At 35.8% G+C, this 18,370-nt stretch overlaps 1 protein-coding gene across 5 annotated transcripts in view; it reads left to right on the top strand.

Annotated features, from left to right (window-relative positions):
- ZNF148 (zinc finger protein 148) overlaps window positions 1–18,370 on the top strand; it is a 127,844-nt gene that overhangs the window by 71,067 nt on the left and 38,407 nt on the right. For all 5 annotated transcript variants that reach the window (XM_032406745.1, XM_032406746.1, XM_032406747.1 and 2 more), the window contains 3 exons: window positions 4,391–4,516; window positions 12,998–13,121; window positions 14,571–14,654. In XM_032406745.1, coding sequence (XP_032262636.1) covers window positions 4,391–4,516; window positions 12,998–13,121; window positions 14,571–14,654 — 334 coding nt within the window. The remainder of the gene's footprint in view (window positions 1–4,390; window positions 4,517–12,997; window positions 13,122–14,570; window positions 14,655–18,370) is intronic.

Here is an 18,370-nt window from a genome sequence, read left to right as displayed (position 1 = left end):
TATTAAGTCTGGAAGAAAGAAGTTGGGAAGGGTAGCAGGGTTGGAAGGAAAAAATAAAGGGATATGTATGATAAACCTGCAGCTCTGATTAAGTCTCTTATTTCATTCATGAAGCCTTTTGCGGTTATTTCCAATCTCATTAATTTTCCCTTTGATTCCTGCCCTTATTCCCTGTACCATTCATTTAGGTTGAACCTAACATGTACTATCTTGAATTGCTGGTGTTTTTTTGTTGTTGTTGTTATGCATCAAAACTCCGCATGTACACTTTTAAGACCTTTAAAAAGGAGACCTTATATTTAGACTGTGTTCTTGGTATTTAGAATTGTGCTCTGTACATATTAGAATTTTAGTAAATTTAAAGCTTTTGTTAAATTATTTTAGACTGAGTTTAGCACATTGCAGGCACTTAGTAGCTGTTGCACGAATAAATGAGTAAGGCTATTATGGGAAATACCAAAGAAGAATATCTTACTTGCAGATACCAAGATAAGATACAAGTGCATGAAATAGTGAAATATAAAAGTAGGATAGTTTGTCTACTTTTGGGACGGAAATGAAATAAGTCTTAAAAGAGTAATTTTGGATTCTGGGCTCCCTTTACTAGTGATCATGGGAATCAAGGGAAGAGTTTTTTTTTAATGTAGAGAGGCCTCTTTATATTTAAGGTCAGGAGAATGAAGTGAAAGAGATCAAAAATGAAGAAAACATCAGGATAATTAAGAGATATATTTTAGAAGTAGCAAGAAAGAACCAGCATGGGCTGTGGCAAGGGGTGAGGAGGTATGACATTATAGGTCTCTACCTCTTCTAAAGGTGTTGGGGAAGAAGTTAGAAGAGTATGGAAGGTAGATATAACATGGGAGTCATGCCTGACAGTTTCCCTAGTCTCAAAGTGAGAGATCTAGAGGGGGCTTCAGGTTTTAGGTGGAGAAATGCCTGGGTTTAGTCAGATCTTATGAAAGGAAGGGTAGTTAGGCTGATTGATGGTTTGATGGTATTTCTGGGTCGGTAGTGAGAACAACATTGAAATTCAGGTCTCAAATGTAGGCATGAAGTTGTATATGGGACAAGGTGGAATGGTAAAGCTTAAGTGATGAGGAAGAAACCACAGTCTTTGTTTTTTTAATCTGACGTATTTCCTAGTCTCTTGGTTTTCTTTTCTTTTCTTTTTTTTCTTTAAAAGGTCAGAGAGAGAGAACACAAGCAGAGGGAAACCAGCAGGCTCCCCGCTGAACAAGGAGCCTCATGTGGGACTCGATCCCAGAACCCTGGGATCATGACCTGAGCCGAAGGCAGCTGCTTAACCGACTGAGGCACCCAGGCGCCCCTGAATATGTTTCAAAATTCCAGCAAACCAGTCTTTTCAAATATCATGTACCTGCAGATGCTGCTTTGATTAGTTATACTTTGGTTTATTTTAGGTGAAAAATAACACTGAGAACTTGATTTTCTTGTAAAGACAGTTCTCAAGGAATGAAAAGACAACGTATAGATGAATTCTTGTCTCTTTTGTCATGATTAAGAGGTTTTCATGTTTTGGGGTGCCTGGGTGGCTCAGTCAGTTTCAGCATCTGATTCTTGTTCTCAGCTCCAGTCTTGATCTCAGGGTGATGAGTTCAGGCCCCATGTTGGGCTCCACGCTGGCCGTGGAGCCTGCTTAAAAAAAAAAAAAGTTTTCATGTTTTTATAGATTATAGTTGTCTTCTTAAAGCCAAAGAAGACTTAAGTTTTCTCAGACTTTTTTGCAACTCACTCTTTCTAGCTGACTTACTATCATACCCATCCATCTCTTTATGGTTTAGAGTTACCTCCATCTTTTCTAAGCACCTTAGGCTGAATCTGTATACTTTAGTGTGTGGTTATGTTATATATAGAGGAGATTAATTTATTCCACTTATGGGTAATAAGCCTGTTGGTGCACTCTAAAAATGTAACTTCCTGTGTGCCTGACATTCACAATGTTTTGATTCATTGATACTTCTAGGTTTGAGGCTGGGCTTTCATATGTTAAAAGTGTGCCTTATATTTGAGAATGCTAGTACAAATACTTCTTTCCGGGGCGCCTGGGTGGCTCAGTCGTTAAGCGTCTGCCTTCAGCTCAGGTCATGATCCCAGGGTCCTGGGATCGAGCCCCGCATCGGGCTCCCTGCTCAGTGGGAAGCCTGCTTCTCCCTCTCCCGCTCCCCCTGCTTGTGTTCCCTCTCTTGCTGTGTCTCTCTCTCTCAAATAATAAATAAAATCTTTAAAAAAAAAAAAAAAAAAACAAATACTTCTTTCCAGGGATGCCTGGGTGGCTCAGTCAGTTAAGCGTCTGCCTTCTGCTCAGGTCATGATCCCAGGGTCCTGGGATCAAGTCCCACATTGGGCTCCATGTTCAGCGGGGAGCCTGCTTCTCCCTCTGCCTGCCGCTCCCCCTGCTTGTGTGCTCTCTTTCTGACAAATAAATAAATAAAACCTAAAAAAAAAAAAAACCACTTTCCATATATGTGGAAATAACTGAAAAGTTTAGATACATTTATTAATCTTTTTCACTGTTTACACATAAAGGCTCTTCCTTGGTTTGTGAATATCTGCTAATTGCAGAATTTGTGAATTTGTCTTATACTCTACTTGGCACTTTTGCTAAAAATAATTCCTCTGTTTCTTACTGCTGCATGATAAATTTTCATGGTTTCTTTGCAATTTAGAAGCTGATGGAAATACTGGAACTACTTTTTGGTGCCCCTGCAAAATGGGACAGAGCAATTCAGCAGCTGCTTACATAGTCTGTAATCATCTCTGCTGTCTCATACCCAATCCAAGTTTTGTATTTCAGTACACATCACTTCCGAGGTGTTAACATGTCTGTATTCCAAAGCCTTGTTGGTGGTGATTTTACCATTTTATTTTATGTTCCAAATAATGATACCAAAAGAAGCCATAGGAAGGTTTGCTAGTACTATTCTATAACCTGATAGAAAGAATTATTAGCCTAGTAAATCATTTACTCCTGTTTTTGTGCCAAGATTCTTCTTGATTTGTGATTCTTATACTGCCTACACCTCAGGAATTTATGAAAGCTTCCAGTTCCTTATTTTGTCAGCCTGAAATCCCTGCCTTATGTTGCATTTTCCTCATGAACCCCTTCTACACAGCTGTCTTCCAACTTTACACTGTGAACCTGTAAGATGTTACAATGTTTTGCACCATTCTTTTTAGTGTATGTTTTGAAAAATGTAGCCACTACTACATGGTACTTCCTGGATTGTTATTAAGGAGTTATTTATTTATTTTAGCTTATAAAGAACAGAGATTTATTTCTCACGGTTCTGGAGGCTGGAAATCTAGGATCAGGGTGTCGGCATGGTAGGGTGAAGGCCCTCTTCCAGATCGCAGACTTCTTGTTGTGTCCTTACATGTTGGAAAGGTCACGGATGTTTAATGTGGTTCAGAACCTGTTGAGTTGAAAGGTTTTTTAGTTTTAAGATTCTTGTATTTTCATTTCAAGGATAGATGGAAAATGTACTATTAAAGAGCGGATGACTGAGTATCATCAGTTGTGATGAGAATTGGCACTACCATTACTGATCTAAGAACCTTCATGCGTTTCTATTTGTGTGTCTGGGGGGGGGTTTGTGATTTTTTAGGACAAGCATCTCATCTGTGAAAACAGAGATCTGAAGATGGGATAACATTTTGTAGTTTTTGTTTGTTGTGTAATTAGTGTCCTGCCTTGTACATAACAGTGGCCTAACACTGTATGCAGTTTTATAAACATCTTTATTTGGTGATGGTTTGGTGTATAGGCCAGGAAAGTACAGGCTAAGCTAAGATATTGTCAGGGTGTTGAGTTTAAAGATAATTAAATTTTCATTTTTTTGTCTTACCTTTCTTCTGACGTGATTACATTTTGGAATTTTGTGTTTCCTCATGATATTTTATAAATCGAGAGAAAGCCTACTGTGAAGTCTGAATACCCTTTTATTCCCCCAATATTTTACTGATTTTTGGAATTTAAACCTCTTTTTGTGCTTTTAACTTCAGTATCAGTTTCCTTAAATGTGGGAGTGAAATTGATCTTACTTTGTCCTGACTTCTACTTTATTCTTTGGTCTTACAATCCTTTCCCATGATATCTTTAGTCTTCTTTTCCAGATAGATTTTTGTAAAATCTTAGTCTATTCCTTAGTTGATACACTCTTGACTCTTATTATTCATATACTCTTGACTCTTATTATTCTATTGCGTATTAATGAACTCTTCAATACACTGTTCCGCGCACGCGCACACACACACACCATCATTTTGGAAGCACCTATATGTAGGTTGAGCAAAGGATTAAACATGTAATGGCTTTGTCACAATGGACTTTTTGTTTATTTCTAAAATTGGCTTTTTTTTTTAACAGATAAGTGTAAAGCAGGAAATTACTTTTACTGATGTATCTGAGCAACTGATGAGAGACAAAAAACAAATCAGAGAGCCAGTAGACTTACAGAAAAAGAAGAAACGGAAACAACGTTCTCCTGCAAAAGTAAGAGAATATATTAAGGCGGTGGTCCCTAACCTCCTAGTTCCAAACTATTGGTTAATCTTATGGGCAGGAACCTGGCTGCTGGACCATAAGGCAAACATAAAAATCTCATGTGGCTTAGTAAAGTTGGAATGTTGTATCAGAATCGCCAGGAGGACGGGATGCATGTCTGCATGGAGGTGGCGGGCCATTGGTTTTAATTTTTCCACTTTTTTCACCATGTCTTTTTTCTAAAGACAAACTTTTCTTTTTTCACGTCTCTCTTTTCTGCCCTTGCTTCTCATTCATATTAGTTTTACTTATTTTAATATGATTTCAAGAAAATTCAACACCAGTTATTCATCAGGGAAAGGTTGTGGGATACCTGTACTAGAATGTAAGCTCCACGAGGGCAGGGACTTCATATTATTCACAGTTGTATCCCAAGAGCCTGGGATAGTAGGCATAATAGACCCTTAAGAAATACTTGATGGGTGAATGAATAGATTAGTAAATAAGTGACCTAGTAAATACTAGTAGTAATTGCTGGCTTTTTTTCCTCTTTGATATAGTAATAGTTGACAGTAGGTAGCATTTTGGTATTTCTAGGAAGTCTCTGAATTCTGAGCAGTATGTTTACATCTTTATAGTTATTTTTCATCTTTTGTTTTCCCTCATAGAGGAAGGATTTTTTTTTTTAAGTCATAATATAACATGACCTTTTAATTTTGATGGCTCCTTATTTTTACATTTGTGATTTAGATTATCATCATCATTATTTATATAATTAGTCTATTTTTGGACTCAGTGATGTGCTGAAACCAGCTTGTATTGGCTTGCCAGAGCTGATTGCTAAATTTACAGGAATTTTGCAAGCCAGTGCTAAAATCATTAGTAACTTAAAATTAGCCATAGTGAGAATATTTTTAACAAACACTTCGCACCACCTGACTCCTTACTCTGTTGGTAAGCATTAAGAACATACCACAGCTTTTGGGATAGATATGTATAGCTACTATAGAAAAATTTGAAAAATACAGAGACTAAGATAACCTGTAGTCATATTTCCAGAGATAGCTAACATAATTTTCTGCCATATTCCCTTTCTGTATTCAAATTTGTGTACATAGATTGATTGATTGAAAGTCCTGATTTTTTTTAACAGTGTGTAAGCAATTTTTACATTTAAAGTTATTAATGGTTTTTATAAAGATTTTATTAGCTGCATAATATATTATTTTTTGGTGTATCACATTGTATTCGGTGATTGCTATATTGTTGGAAGTTGTGTTCTCTTTGCCTTTATTTTAAATCATGCTGCACTTAAAATATTTGTGTATAGATCTTCATGTGTTACTGAATCAATCATCAATCAGAGGGCATGAATTTTTCAAAGGTGTTCTTGACAGTGTGGCTCCTTCCAGAAATGTTGTACCAGTTACATTGCTACCTGTAGTGGGCCTGAGGTGTGTCATGTCTGTCTGTACTTCTAAGCGTGAGACTTCATTTTCTGTAGCATAAGAGGGACATTTCATTATAGTTTAAATTTTAATTTCTTTAGTTACTGGCCATACTAAACTTTTTTTCTCCCATAATTATTGGCATTTTATATTTCATGTTTGGTGACGTCCCTCCCTGCCTTTCTCCTTCCCTTTGTTTTCTTGGGGTTAATTTTTTTCTCAGTGACTTATATGATACTTCTGTGTTGTTGTTTTTTTACATTAATGAATAAATCAAGTTTTTCATATATACAATACAAGGTTTTGAGGAAAAAATTATAATATTGCAATAGTGATTGTTACTTTGGGTTTGCTGCTAATCTATGGGGAATAAAGTCTTTAAAAAAAAATATACTACATTTTCCTTGGTATTTTATTGCCATTTTTTTTCTGGTACTATTCTTGAGTGTAATGTATCCTAAAATTCTGACTAAAACTCAGGTTATTATCTTCTAGTAGGGTGTTATTTGGCATCTCTATTTGGTGCTATGTTCTAGGTGTTTCTAATACAGATCAGATTTTTAGAGGCTTTAAGCTATTTTGCTTGTCTAATTTGTAGATAAACTGATAATGTATTAAAATATTTCTAAGGGTATTACGTAAATATATATCTATGTAATGGCTAGATGAAAGATTTGGCCTATTTTAAGTATATTATATATAAGGAAATGTTTTGGGGAGGTCTTTTTAGGGAATTCCTAGGAGAGTGACATAACTAGAAATAATACATGGAAGATGAGGGTGTGAGACTAACAAAAACAATTATTTTTAAACTTTCCTGACACATTAAATGTAATGGAGAATGGTTGTGGACTGTTTTTAACACTGGTCTGCAGTCTCCAGATGAATGGTTTTTGTGTCTGGAGTATTAGAATTTGAGACAGAACCAGTGAGTTTTTTTACATTTTCTCAAGCATGTTTTTAAAAATTAACACTTCATATTTTTCATTAAAGTAACTGTTTCTTCCTTTTTTGTAAGAAGAGAAAGAAAAGCTTATCTCACGTCTATAAATCAGTGTATTGCTTGTTTTAAATTCCTTAAAAACAGTTTTAAGTTTCACAAAGAATTAGAATTTATTATGCTTAGAAGACTCTACTCTCCCCCCAAATCTTTTCCAGATCTTGAATTTGCCATTATGAATATTTTGGGTGTGTGCCACCATTGTGTCATATTAGATTGGGGATCTATACAGAAAATATAACTAACATGATAGACTTCTGGTTAAAGTATTAGAGCTTACATATCCATATAAATAAATGTGACTCCTTTCAAGATCAGCTCTGTAGTGAGAAGTACTGTATTGTTAGGTCATCTTTAGCTGCCATGGATTTTAAGCAATATTGCTTTCTAAGCCTCTATCATATGGCAGAGGTAGATTTGATACTGAAAATGCCAAAATACATTTAGCAGCATGTCTGAAGAAGAGGATATAGTCAAGCTTGGGAATGTTGGCTAGGTCAAGTTATTTGGTGCTATCATGGATTAAGCTTGTTTATGAAAGTAAGTTTTCTACATAATAAAATCTTGGCCCTTTTAAATGTCAAATTTAATTTAATTTTAACAACTTTGTCGGGGATCTTTAATGTGTTGTGTTCTTTTTAAGTATAGTGCATATGAACTATAATGTCTAATGTCTGTCTATGTTGATGATGTAAACATTTTTTAAAAAATCATATGAATTATAATGAGGCCTTTCGGAAGGACTGAGATATTAGGGCTTTCCCCGCCTCTTACCCTGAACGCTCCTGACTGGTGGACTTTAAGTGTTTTTTTGATGCTTATAATTGCTTCTTGTCTCATTCCTTAATGACGTGCTATTCTTTTTTACATTGCTATACTTAGTTCCATCGCCCCTTTGAATCTCGCTTTGTTGTGGATTAGCACTATATGGAGAACTAAAGTTATCAGAAATGCGTGATAAGTTTTAGTAAACTTAATTCGTTCTCCATGCATTCATGTCAGTGGGTTTCCTCCTGGCTCTCATTAGAGTCACCTGTAGGGCTTTTCCAGTTATAAATACCCAGGCCCCAACCCTGGGGATTCTTATTGAGGGGATTTCCATTTATACTTTAAAAGAGTCCAGGGCGATTGTGATGTATGTTTACGCTTGAGAATCTCAAGTCTTAATACTAGAAACTTCTGGAATAAGAAGTAAGGAATGAGCTATTACCACTTGACTTTGATATTCACTTGTTAGGTGTATTAGGAGGTAACACAGAAGGTTTCTATGAGGATTATTGAGTCAAAGTCAATGAACTCTTAAGATAATCTTTTTAAGAAAAGTATAATAATATTATCTTAATCCAGTATTGTATACATTGTATAGGTCTTTTCAAATGTCTTAGTGACTGAATGAGATAGAGCAGAGTACTTTTAATTCCTTACTTCTTATTCTGAAATGTATCTCCCTTTTCATTCCCTCAGCAAACAGTTTAGATGCCTGTGATGTGCCAGCATCTCTTATCAGGTGCTGAAGAAAGGAACTGTGTTTGTTTAATAGTTTAGGTGGTCCGAGTAGAAACTGATCATTCAGAGTTGTGCTGAACTCAGTAAGGATGAGAGTATTCCACAGATCAAATAGATTGTAGATTATATAGAGAATCCTTTCTTAGCAATTTATTATACACTATTGGTTTTCAGAAAAGATTTGTGATTTTGATATCAAAAAGATCTTAAATTATATAAATGAAGAAAACTTAATTAAAGGGAACAGAGAAATAGATATACCAGGCATGTGTCATACTTTCTCCTGTGTGTTGACTTGATTATGGAAGAAGTGGCTTTGAAGCCGAAGAACTGATGAGAGAGCACACCAACCAGGGGGAGTGGCAGGCAGAGGGAGAGGGAGAAGCAGGCTCCCTGCTGGGCAGGGAGCCTGATGCGCGGGACTCAATCCCAGGACCCTGGGATCATGACCTGAGCCAAAGGCAGACGCTTAACCGACTGAGCCACCCATGCGTCCCTAATATTTTATTTCTCTAATTTTCTCAGGGAGCTATGTGTTTTGGGTAAATAATTTTTCTCACAAAACTGAACCCTAACTTTAAAAAATATTTTGATGCAAACCTTTCTTTAAATATCACATACTTTTTTGCCTAATATTTAGGAAACCTAAGAGAAATGACCTTTTCTAAAACTTAGGGTTATTATGCTGAACATTAGTTATTGTGCCATGCTTACAATACAGTGACTTTTGTGTTCTGGCACTGTCAAAAGCTTGTCATTTTAAAATGAAATTTGTAATGTATGAAGTCCAGTATGGACAGATAGTGAAAATTCTGAAGAATGAGAGTGACAGTGTGAGGGTGGGATATTAGAGGTAACTAGAAGGGTCAAGATGTTGTGCTGGTTATTGCTGTGGATGGTTATGGCTGTGTTATTTTGTTGTATATCTTTGGGATGGCACTATTCTGCTTCTGATTGGATTTGAAGAATAAAGAGAATTATAGAAGATCTCATTCTCCACCCCTCAGTTGCAGTGAACTGACTTACAATACAGGAGAAATTTAAATTATCTCCTCTATATTGTCTTTTGGGTTTTGGTAGTTTAGAAGATGCTTTAGGTTGATTTAAGAATATATGATAAAACCTATAATCATTACCTTAAGATAATTAAAATTATTTTAAAATAATTTTAATAGTACATAACAAAGAATGGAGAAAATAATTTCTGCCTTTTAAGACAGCAAAACTTTTCCTCACTGAAGAGTGTTAGGTTGTTCAGTGGCAGTGACCTTTGAGGAGTGAAAAATCTCTAAATTTAATAGAGCTTTGTTAGTGCTTTGCCTGATGAAAATTGATGTATTATTTAAGATAACCATCATATATAGTAGCTAGCTGGGAACAGATTTGGCTCAGAACAAAAAATAATGGACCATGAGATTAAGAAAGCAGATTAATTGAGTTCCATTTGGTTTTGAAATTTTTTACTAAAAAATCTGTTTTAAATTTGTAAACAGTTAAGAAAATCAAGTATGGTAAGTATTGTTTAGACTGTTACTAATTTCTCCACTCTTGATAAAGCCTTATTGCTTGGTCTTTATAATATACCATATTTCTCCAAGAGTAGGAGTGACAGGAAGCAAGACAAATCAAATGGAGATACTATACCAGGCATTTTAGGATTTAAACCTTGAAATTTAAAATGTTTAGTTGTAATAGTGTTCATAAATTGAGGGGAAAAAGAAAAGCAGAAATATTTTATGGTACTAGTTAGAGTAGCAAGTGAGACTGCTAATCTCTAAGGCAGACACATTTAACTGGTAGATCACATTCTCCCAAAAGATCTTGAAAGGGTGTGAACAAGAACAGAAGCCATATCTATACCAAGGAAGAAAATTTTGCCTATATTAATGTGCAATTTCTTTTCCACTAAGGGCCTTTGTTCTTTAACATAGCCACGTCTCTGTGGCACTACTTAGTAACTTCGAAAAATTGAAAGGTATCACTTTTGGCAAAAATTTTTAAAAAGAATAAATTGGTGAGCCATGAGGCTGTTTGGTATGGGTAGCAGTCAGCCATGTCATTAGACATTTATAGAGTCTAACTATGTTCCAGATACCATCTTGGGCACTGGGGTTATAGTGGTGAATAAAACAGACAAAATCACGTGGTTATATTGAAAACAGGTTACAAATTGGAAGAGCCACTGGTGCTCGTCTGAGGCAAGATGAACTTTACTCAGTGTCCTTTATACAAATATGTTTGTTATTCTGGCCCCCCCCCCCCAAAAAAAAACCACAGAGAAAGAAATATTAAAATGTCCAAGAATTTGATTTTTCTGTCTTTGAACTTATAAATGTGCTAGATTTTTCAGTCTTCTTATTCACAAGCCAGTGTTAGCTGTTTCATCCATAAAATCCACCTTGAGTTAAGGCTTGAATGCACAGGGAAAGGCAGCATTACCTTCAGTGCCAGAAAACAATGACCTAGAACTCCTTAACTCTTCATAAAAGGGCTTTGTACAGTCAGGGACAACATCCGTTTCACATTAAGTAACTTGGGCCAGATTTGTTCCTTGCAGAGACTTCCCTTGCAGTTGCTATGCCACAGAAAGCTCTTGAGCTGCCATGTGTTTTGGCACTTGGATCTTGTTATCAGCATATGTGGAAAAAATACCTGGTGCTATCTTGTTTTTAGTTCTGTTTTATATAAAATGTTTAACATCTTTTTGTTATTTGTTTTATGTTAGAAATATTTTGAATCTTCTTTGAAAAGATTTTGTGTTTTGTTTTGCATAGTGTTAACTTGCATATTATTTTGTGACTTGGAGGGGTCAAAAAATTTAAAGCAACTGGCCAGAGATGAAACTTTCTATTCTCACTGACTCTCATCAGGAAGCTGTGACACCCACTTCCATTCTTGTGCCAAATGTTTCTCTTTATGACTCTGGTGCATAGACTTTGAAGCATTGTTGACCACATTGGCAGTTTGCCCAGAACCCAAATATCCTGTATAATTTGCATAATAATTACCATTGATTTACATACAGTACAGGCTGAGTTGTCTTCCAGAATTTAAAGTAAAAGGATGTTTTAAAAATTAAAGCCTTTTCCCCCTTACCTCTCCTGTTCTCTAGGTTTGAGAAGGGGGTCATAGCTGTGTGTTTACAGGCTCTAATCAGTTTCCACAGGCCTTTGTATTTTCTAAGATGTTTCCTAGATTTTTCTACCCTGTGTGGGACACAATTTCATAGCTCCTACACTGTATGCCCCCACCTTCAGTATTGTTTCCCTCTTACTTGCCATGCTCCTAGTGATCTGATCTCCTGCTGGTTTTCTCTGCTTCTTATCTTCATGTCATATTCTGCCATGTCATTTCTAATCTCCTCAGTAATGAAAAAAAAAAAGATCATTTATTATTTTTACTCTGCTATGTGTCTCATGAGCGAGACAGTTTAATGTTGCATGTGGAACAAATGGTTGATAAATTGGAATACATGAAGCCCAAAGATGAGCTTCTCTCCAGCACTGTCCAGACCAGGCCCATAATATTCTCAACCTCAGGAAGCCCAGGAAGATATGATTTCTTTGTCACCTGTCTTCCTTCCCCATACCCACTCTTAACTTATTTATCCAACAGATGTTTTTAGGAATATGCTCAATGACAGTTTAGTAGTCCTAGAATAAGTTACCTTAGAAATTCTAGAGTGAACCAGACTCCAAATTCTATGCTAGATGACTTAAAAACGTAGATTGCTCTTTTTCTCTTCTTTAACAAAAGAAAAGCAAGCAAGCAAGCAAGAACGAAAATGTAATAGGTAAGCATTTATGTGATTCAGAAAAGTATTTAAGTATAAACAATGTAGAGTCCCCCTCCCACTTTCTCCCCTCTGCCCAGTTCCCCCGGCCATCACAACCAAGGCTATGTGTGTTTCATGTGTATCCTTCTTAAATAGTTTTTATGCATATACAAATAAATATGTATCCTTGTATGTACTTTCTTATATATAAAAATTTGCAAAATTATGTACTGGATTCTAAACCTTGCATTTTTTACTTAATAAATCCTGGAGCTTTTTCCATGTAGGTCTGTAGAGAGCTTTTCTCATTTTATTTTACAACCAGATAATATTAAGTTGCATTCATTTTCCATGATTTAACCAGCCTATACTGATTGATATTTATGCCATGTCTATCTAAAACATAAAACTTTCGTCCTGCATATGTGAGAATTTAAAATTGAAAATAAAGTTACACTCACCCTAGCAGAGAGCACTTCGGGACTCTGTTAGACATCACCTTTGGAGAAGAGGGGACAGAGTGCTGAGATCTTACTTACACCAGCTTCCAAGGTTTTATTAGTGATTTTTACCATTCCGAGTCACATTGTACTTTCCTACAGTTAATCATAACCTTATTCTAACACCTTTTTCAAGATTAGGAAAGAAATTTTCATAATTTCTGGTGACCATTGTTTGTGTTAAAAGGCATTACCTTTTTTATAAGTTAGTATTATGTTTTTAAAACTTCTTTTGTTTTTTACTTTTTTTTTTTTAACTAGATCCTTACAATAAATGAGGATGGATCACTTGGTTTGAAAACCCCTAAATCTCACGTTTGTGAGCACTGCAATGCTGCCTTTAGAACGAACTATCACTTACAGAGACATGTCTTCATTCATACAGGTATTTCTTGAATTAAAATGGGCTTATGGCCATTAAGATTATTGTTGTTGCTATTTTTACCTCGCATAAATGTCATTCATTTCTAAGACTGTAGCTAACCTGGCATTTTAAATCAGAGATTTCCACAGGCCAGAGTGTCAGAAGGAAACCAGCAAAAACTTTAAATGAGAAAACAATGAGCAATGATGTGTAAAATTAATTAGTCTTAATTGGACACTTATCTGGCTTATGTGTTCTTTTCAGCTAGAGAAACAGTTAAATAATGTATTATTAAAAGCCTGTCAACATTTATTTTTCTCTGCAAGACATCCAGATGGAGTTTGAAATAAGAATTTATGAAATATGAGCTTCAAATACTAAAAAATGATATTAAAAATGATCATTAAGAACATGACATTATAGAGGGCAGACCTAAAGACTAATCACAGATCCTTGGGGAAACAGACTAGACACGTAGGTTAAATTAAAGGGTATGGGGTGGGGAAGATAGAGTAATAAGTAGGTTTAATGAAGTAGGAAATAGAGTGTCCCAGAAGCTAAAAAAAAGAGACAGTTCCAGGGCGGGTATGATCAGCAATGGCACAACCTTCAGAGAGGATAGAGAGGGGTAGAGAACTGAGAAGAAACCATTGGAATAAAACAGTAAAGAGATCACAAGTAGCTTTTAAGAAAGCAGAGTATAAGAGTTAAAGCCCAAGTGGGTGGTGGAGAATTTGAGACATGAGGTAAACTACTCTTAAGGTATAGTTGAAAAGGAAGGAGAGAAAGTAATAAGGTGGGAGTGTTTCAGGATTTCTGGAAAGTTTGTTTGCATAGAGCAGACCTCAAGAATACTTAGAAGGAGAGGTTCCAGCAGAGAAGGAATGATTGAAGAGTCCAGATTAAAAAAAAAAAAACGAAAATGTTCGAAAGTTCTGAAGGTTCTGGAGAAAATAATTGAAAGGGCATAAAGGGATAGTTAGCCATGGAGAACAGGGTGGGTGGATCTTCTTTCAGATAAAAAGAGAGAGGAGCTGTTTAAGACACACTAGATAACCCAGATCCTTTTTAGCCTCCTGATTTTTAAATTGTTTTGAATTGTGTTTTTTTTCTTTCTTTCTTTTCTTTCTTTCTTTCTTTCTCTTTCTCTCTCTCTCTCTCTCTCTCCCCCCCCTCATTCCCTCCCTCCCTCCCTTCCTTCCTTTCTTCCTTCCTTCCTTCCTTCCTTTTGGATATAGAGTGGATTTGATCTCATCTTTGTGTGATTGTGAGAATGTGAATTTTATAATTGTGGGGGAAAAATTTGAGGAAATAAAATTCTTTTAAATTAATAAACAGTATAAAAATATTGTGTGGATAATTTGGAATTTTCCAGAATTTGGGCTTCTAAGATTTATCTTTCCTCAGAAATAGTAACTATAAACTGTGTTTTATCCAGTAACTAATTTGTGGATGTGAAATTATTTTAAGGCGAAAAACCATTTCAATGTAGTCAATGTGACATGCGTTTCATACAGAAGTACCTGCTACAGAGACATGAGAAGATTCATACTGGTGAGTGTTGCCACCCTTCCTATAGGGTCATTAAAATTACCATTCCAAATACAGGGAAGAATTTTTAACAAGTAGCAGCAGCTTGTTGCCATTGTCATCAGTTTTGTTTCTTAAGAGTGTGTATCATATTTTTTCTTTGAATAAATCAGTCTTAACTGTTAAGACTTGCCTTTAATGTCCAAGCCCAATAAATTACTTTGAAATAGAGTTTCATAATAACTTAAAATGTATTTGAAATGACAAAAGGAGATTTTTGTGAGATAGCGGTTTCCTAAGATGTTTAACAAGTTTAGGGTTAGGTAAAAGTATCATTCTTATTCATTAGTCTGGGAAAGAAACAAAGTGCCTGAGCCCTAAGATACAGATACCATTCTTTTTTCCCTTACTGTTTCATGTATATAGCTTACTAAATTAAGAGAGTTGTAATCCTGATAAATTGGAGACTTCCAGTTTTTCAGTTAAGTTGTTAATGATTTAGAAACAAGTATTTCGGAAAATCACTTTAAAGGAACCCGTACCTTAAAAAGTTAAGTCTCTTTTTAAGCAAACATTTATTTGCTTTTATTTTATTTTATTTTTTGACAAATGTAAAACCAAGTGTTATATGTAACCTTGATTTAGTAGACTGTCAGCTTTTGACTTTGATGTCTGTAAGCATGGTGAAAAGTGTTTCTTTAGAATTTATTTCTAGTGTTTTGCCTTTTTGTGATGGAATAAAAGCAGAGTTGGTGTATTTGTATCACTTTGATTCTTACATTTAAGTAGAATTGAGAGTGATGGTGATACTGAAAATATTGAAGTTCTTTTTTTTTTTTCTTAAAGATTTTATTTATTTGACAGAGAGAGACACAGCGAGAGAGGGAGCACAAGCAGGGGGAGGGGCAGAGGGAGAAGCAGGCTTCCCACCAAGCAGGGAGTCCAGTGCGGGGGCCCGATCCCAGGACCCTGGGATGATGACCAGAGCTGAAGGCAGACACCCGATGACTGAGCCACCCAGGCGCCCCCAAAATATTAAAGTTCTTCATATTTTTCTATATTAAGTACTTAAGCAGGAACCTGCCCAATGTTATTTAGATGTGTTCTCATGGTACCTGCAGTACCTGTGAAAGGGGATCCTGGACAGTTTGTCCTATAAAAGAAGCAACTTCTTCTGCCTAATCATTTTCCTTTCTTTGCCCCTAACAAAGAAGCATGAATGTGACTGGTCTCCTTAAATACAACTTCAACTGTGTAGCACATCTATGTGCTTTAAAGTTCTACTTTTCAAAGATTGTTACAGCCATTTCAGTTTCTTAAGTAAACATTTATTCATCACTTCCAGATGGAAGGGAGTGTAATAGGCACTTTGGGAGAAAGAACAACTTATTGATCTTATGAGACTTACAGCTAAATTTATATTTCTATACAGTAATAAAACCTGATCAGATAATGATAAAGTGGTTAAAATTTTTGTATGTTTTTAATACCTATTAGATTTTGATGATTTACTCATTCATTTAAAAAAATGTAATGAGCCTTCAGTATTTTTCAGGTATCAGAAATACAGAGATTAAAAAAAAAGGTAGTTTCCATGGAATTTATATTCTAATGGGAGAGACATACATATAAACAAGCACAGCGTGATAAGTGTTGTCGAGTTTTGTACAACATGTTCTTGTGCCCTTGAGCAAGAGCCAGCTGTGTTAGCTGTTGAAGGTTACATAGGGAAGGCAACACAGGAAAACTGCAGGCGGCTTAGTTGAGAGAAACCACGTACGTGAGAGAGAGAGAGAGAGAGAGAGAGAGTGTGTGTGTGTGTGTGTGTGTGTGTGTGTGTATCTGACAAGGATTTTTGAAACAGTACTTTCCCTTAATTGCACTCTGCTATTTTCTGTTCTGTTCTAGTAAATTCTTTTTTAATGTGCTGGTCACAATCTGTAATCTTATGAAAAAATAACTGTGCTAAGCCAGGGGGGTATCTTGGATTTAAACATGTTATAATTGGTAGTTAATATTTAGAATTTACTAAGACCAGATACTGTGCTAAATATTTTGTTAAATATCTCATTTAGTTTTCATATTAATCTTGAAAGAGAGGAGCTATTACCATCCCCGTTTTTTAGATGAAGAAATAATACGCACACAAAAAGTTGAGAAACTCTTCTAAATTTATATATAATCTAATATACATATATGGTGGAGCTAAGATTCCAACCTAAGTCTGTGATGCCAGATACACATGTGAAATCATTAACTGCAGAATGAGACTAGAAGCATATAACAGTTATCTTTTGGCCGTTTTGAGTTTTTCTTGCTATGCCACTAAGCCATAACCGGGTTTAGTAATATGTAAAAGGAATGGAAACAAGGGCTGGGGTTCTCATGATATAGAGAATACAGTTAGAACAAGAGAAGAAATTGAGAGGAACCAGGGCAAACCAGTCATTATGGTTCCTTAACAGAGAAAAGTTTCTTTTGAAGAGAGACTCACTTTTGCTTCACTGTTCGCACCACCTCAATGCCCCAGGTGGAACTGATATAAAGGGAATTGATTTTCCTTCTTCATTTTCTTGGTTCCTTTTATGGATTCTTTCTGAAGACAGTAAGGTGTTTTTGTCTTATAACCAAGATACCTATAAGCTATACCTATCTGGGGGTATATATTTAGAACCACATATATGTTCTCCAACATTTATTATTCTGTCCCTTACTGTTCTTTCGCGTTTTAAATGGCTTTCATTTTTGGAGAGGTGGGTAGTGCTCTAAAGTTTGCCCATGTCAAGGCTTTCTCTCTGTACGTTCTTAGTTTAGAAGAATGCATCACATTAGTTAGGGCTGTAAAAGAGATTTTGCATATGTTTATCCATTTTTAAATTGTCAAGAAGGTAATGAGTCACGTATCAACTGATCCTCAATGGTCCTGTCGTGAGAAGAACTGCTAGTTCTTACAGGCTCCATTTTCCTTATAGCCTCCCTCATATTCTTTTAGGTCTCATTATACTGTCTCCTCCAGCCTCCCCAGCCCCCAGGCCTGTACTCTGCTCCATTTCCAACATGACTAAAAATCATTACCTGCTTGGCTACTCTTGCCACCAAAAGATATCTGTGACTTTTAAAAACCAAGAACCGAGCTTAATTTGGTTTTCAGATAGAAAATTTTAAAACTCAGCCTGGACAGGTTATCACTTAATTATGTTTCCAAAGTTTGGCTTAGCCCATGAAATGTCCTTTTGTGAGTACTTTTTCATCCAGAGGCTGATCCCTGAAATTCTGGTTAAAACTTTATCCCTTTAGCCTAAGGCACTGAGAAGGGTAAATATTCTTGAGACTGCTGTTTTTTTGGCAATTATGGGAGATTTCTATCTTTTTGTAAATGTATTATAGATCCTTATGGTATGTTTGGGGATGTGGGAGAGAAGGTGAAGACTTGAAGCCAAGGTTGAAGATGAAAATCTAATTGATCATTTTGTTTAGGGTCAGGTACATACCAGGGTTAAACATTGATTTTCAGTGGCAGATTTGATCAGGTGTTATTATTTTATCTAAGGTGCCTTTTCCTTTACATCTTCAAAGGCATGTATAGACCACATGTTAGAATGACATATATCCAGTTGTGTTCTTTTCTAGACACCTTGTCACCATTTTACCCTAAGAAAGTACCAGTCTTACTGCCATGGGACAGGAGGTGTGAGTTTGAGGAGTAAACAACTTAATATAGTTTTCAGTATTTTATTTTA

This window comes from Phoca vitulina, unplaced genomic scaffold, assembly GCF_004348235.1.
Source record: "Phoca vitulina isolate PV1807 unplaced genomic scaffold, GSC_HSeal_1.0 scaffold8, whole genome shotgun sequence".
In the NCBI taxonomy this organism is placed as follows: domain Eukaryota; kingdom Metazoa; phylum Chordata; class Mammalia; order Carnivora; family Phocidae; genus Phoca; species Phoca vitulina.
This window is presented reverse-complemented; position numbering and strand designations above follow the sequence as displayed.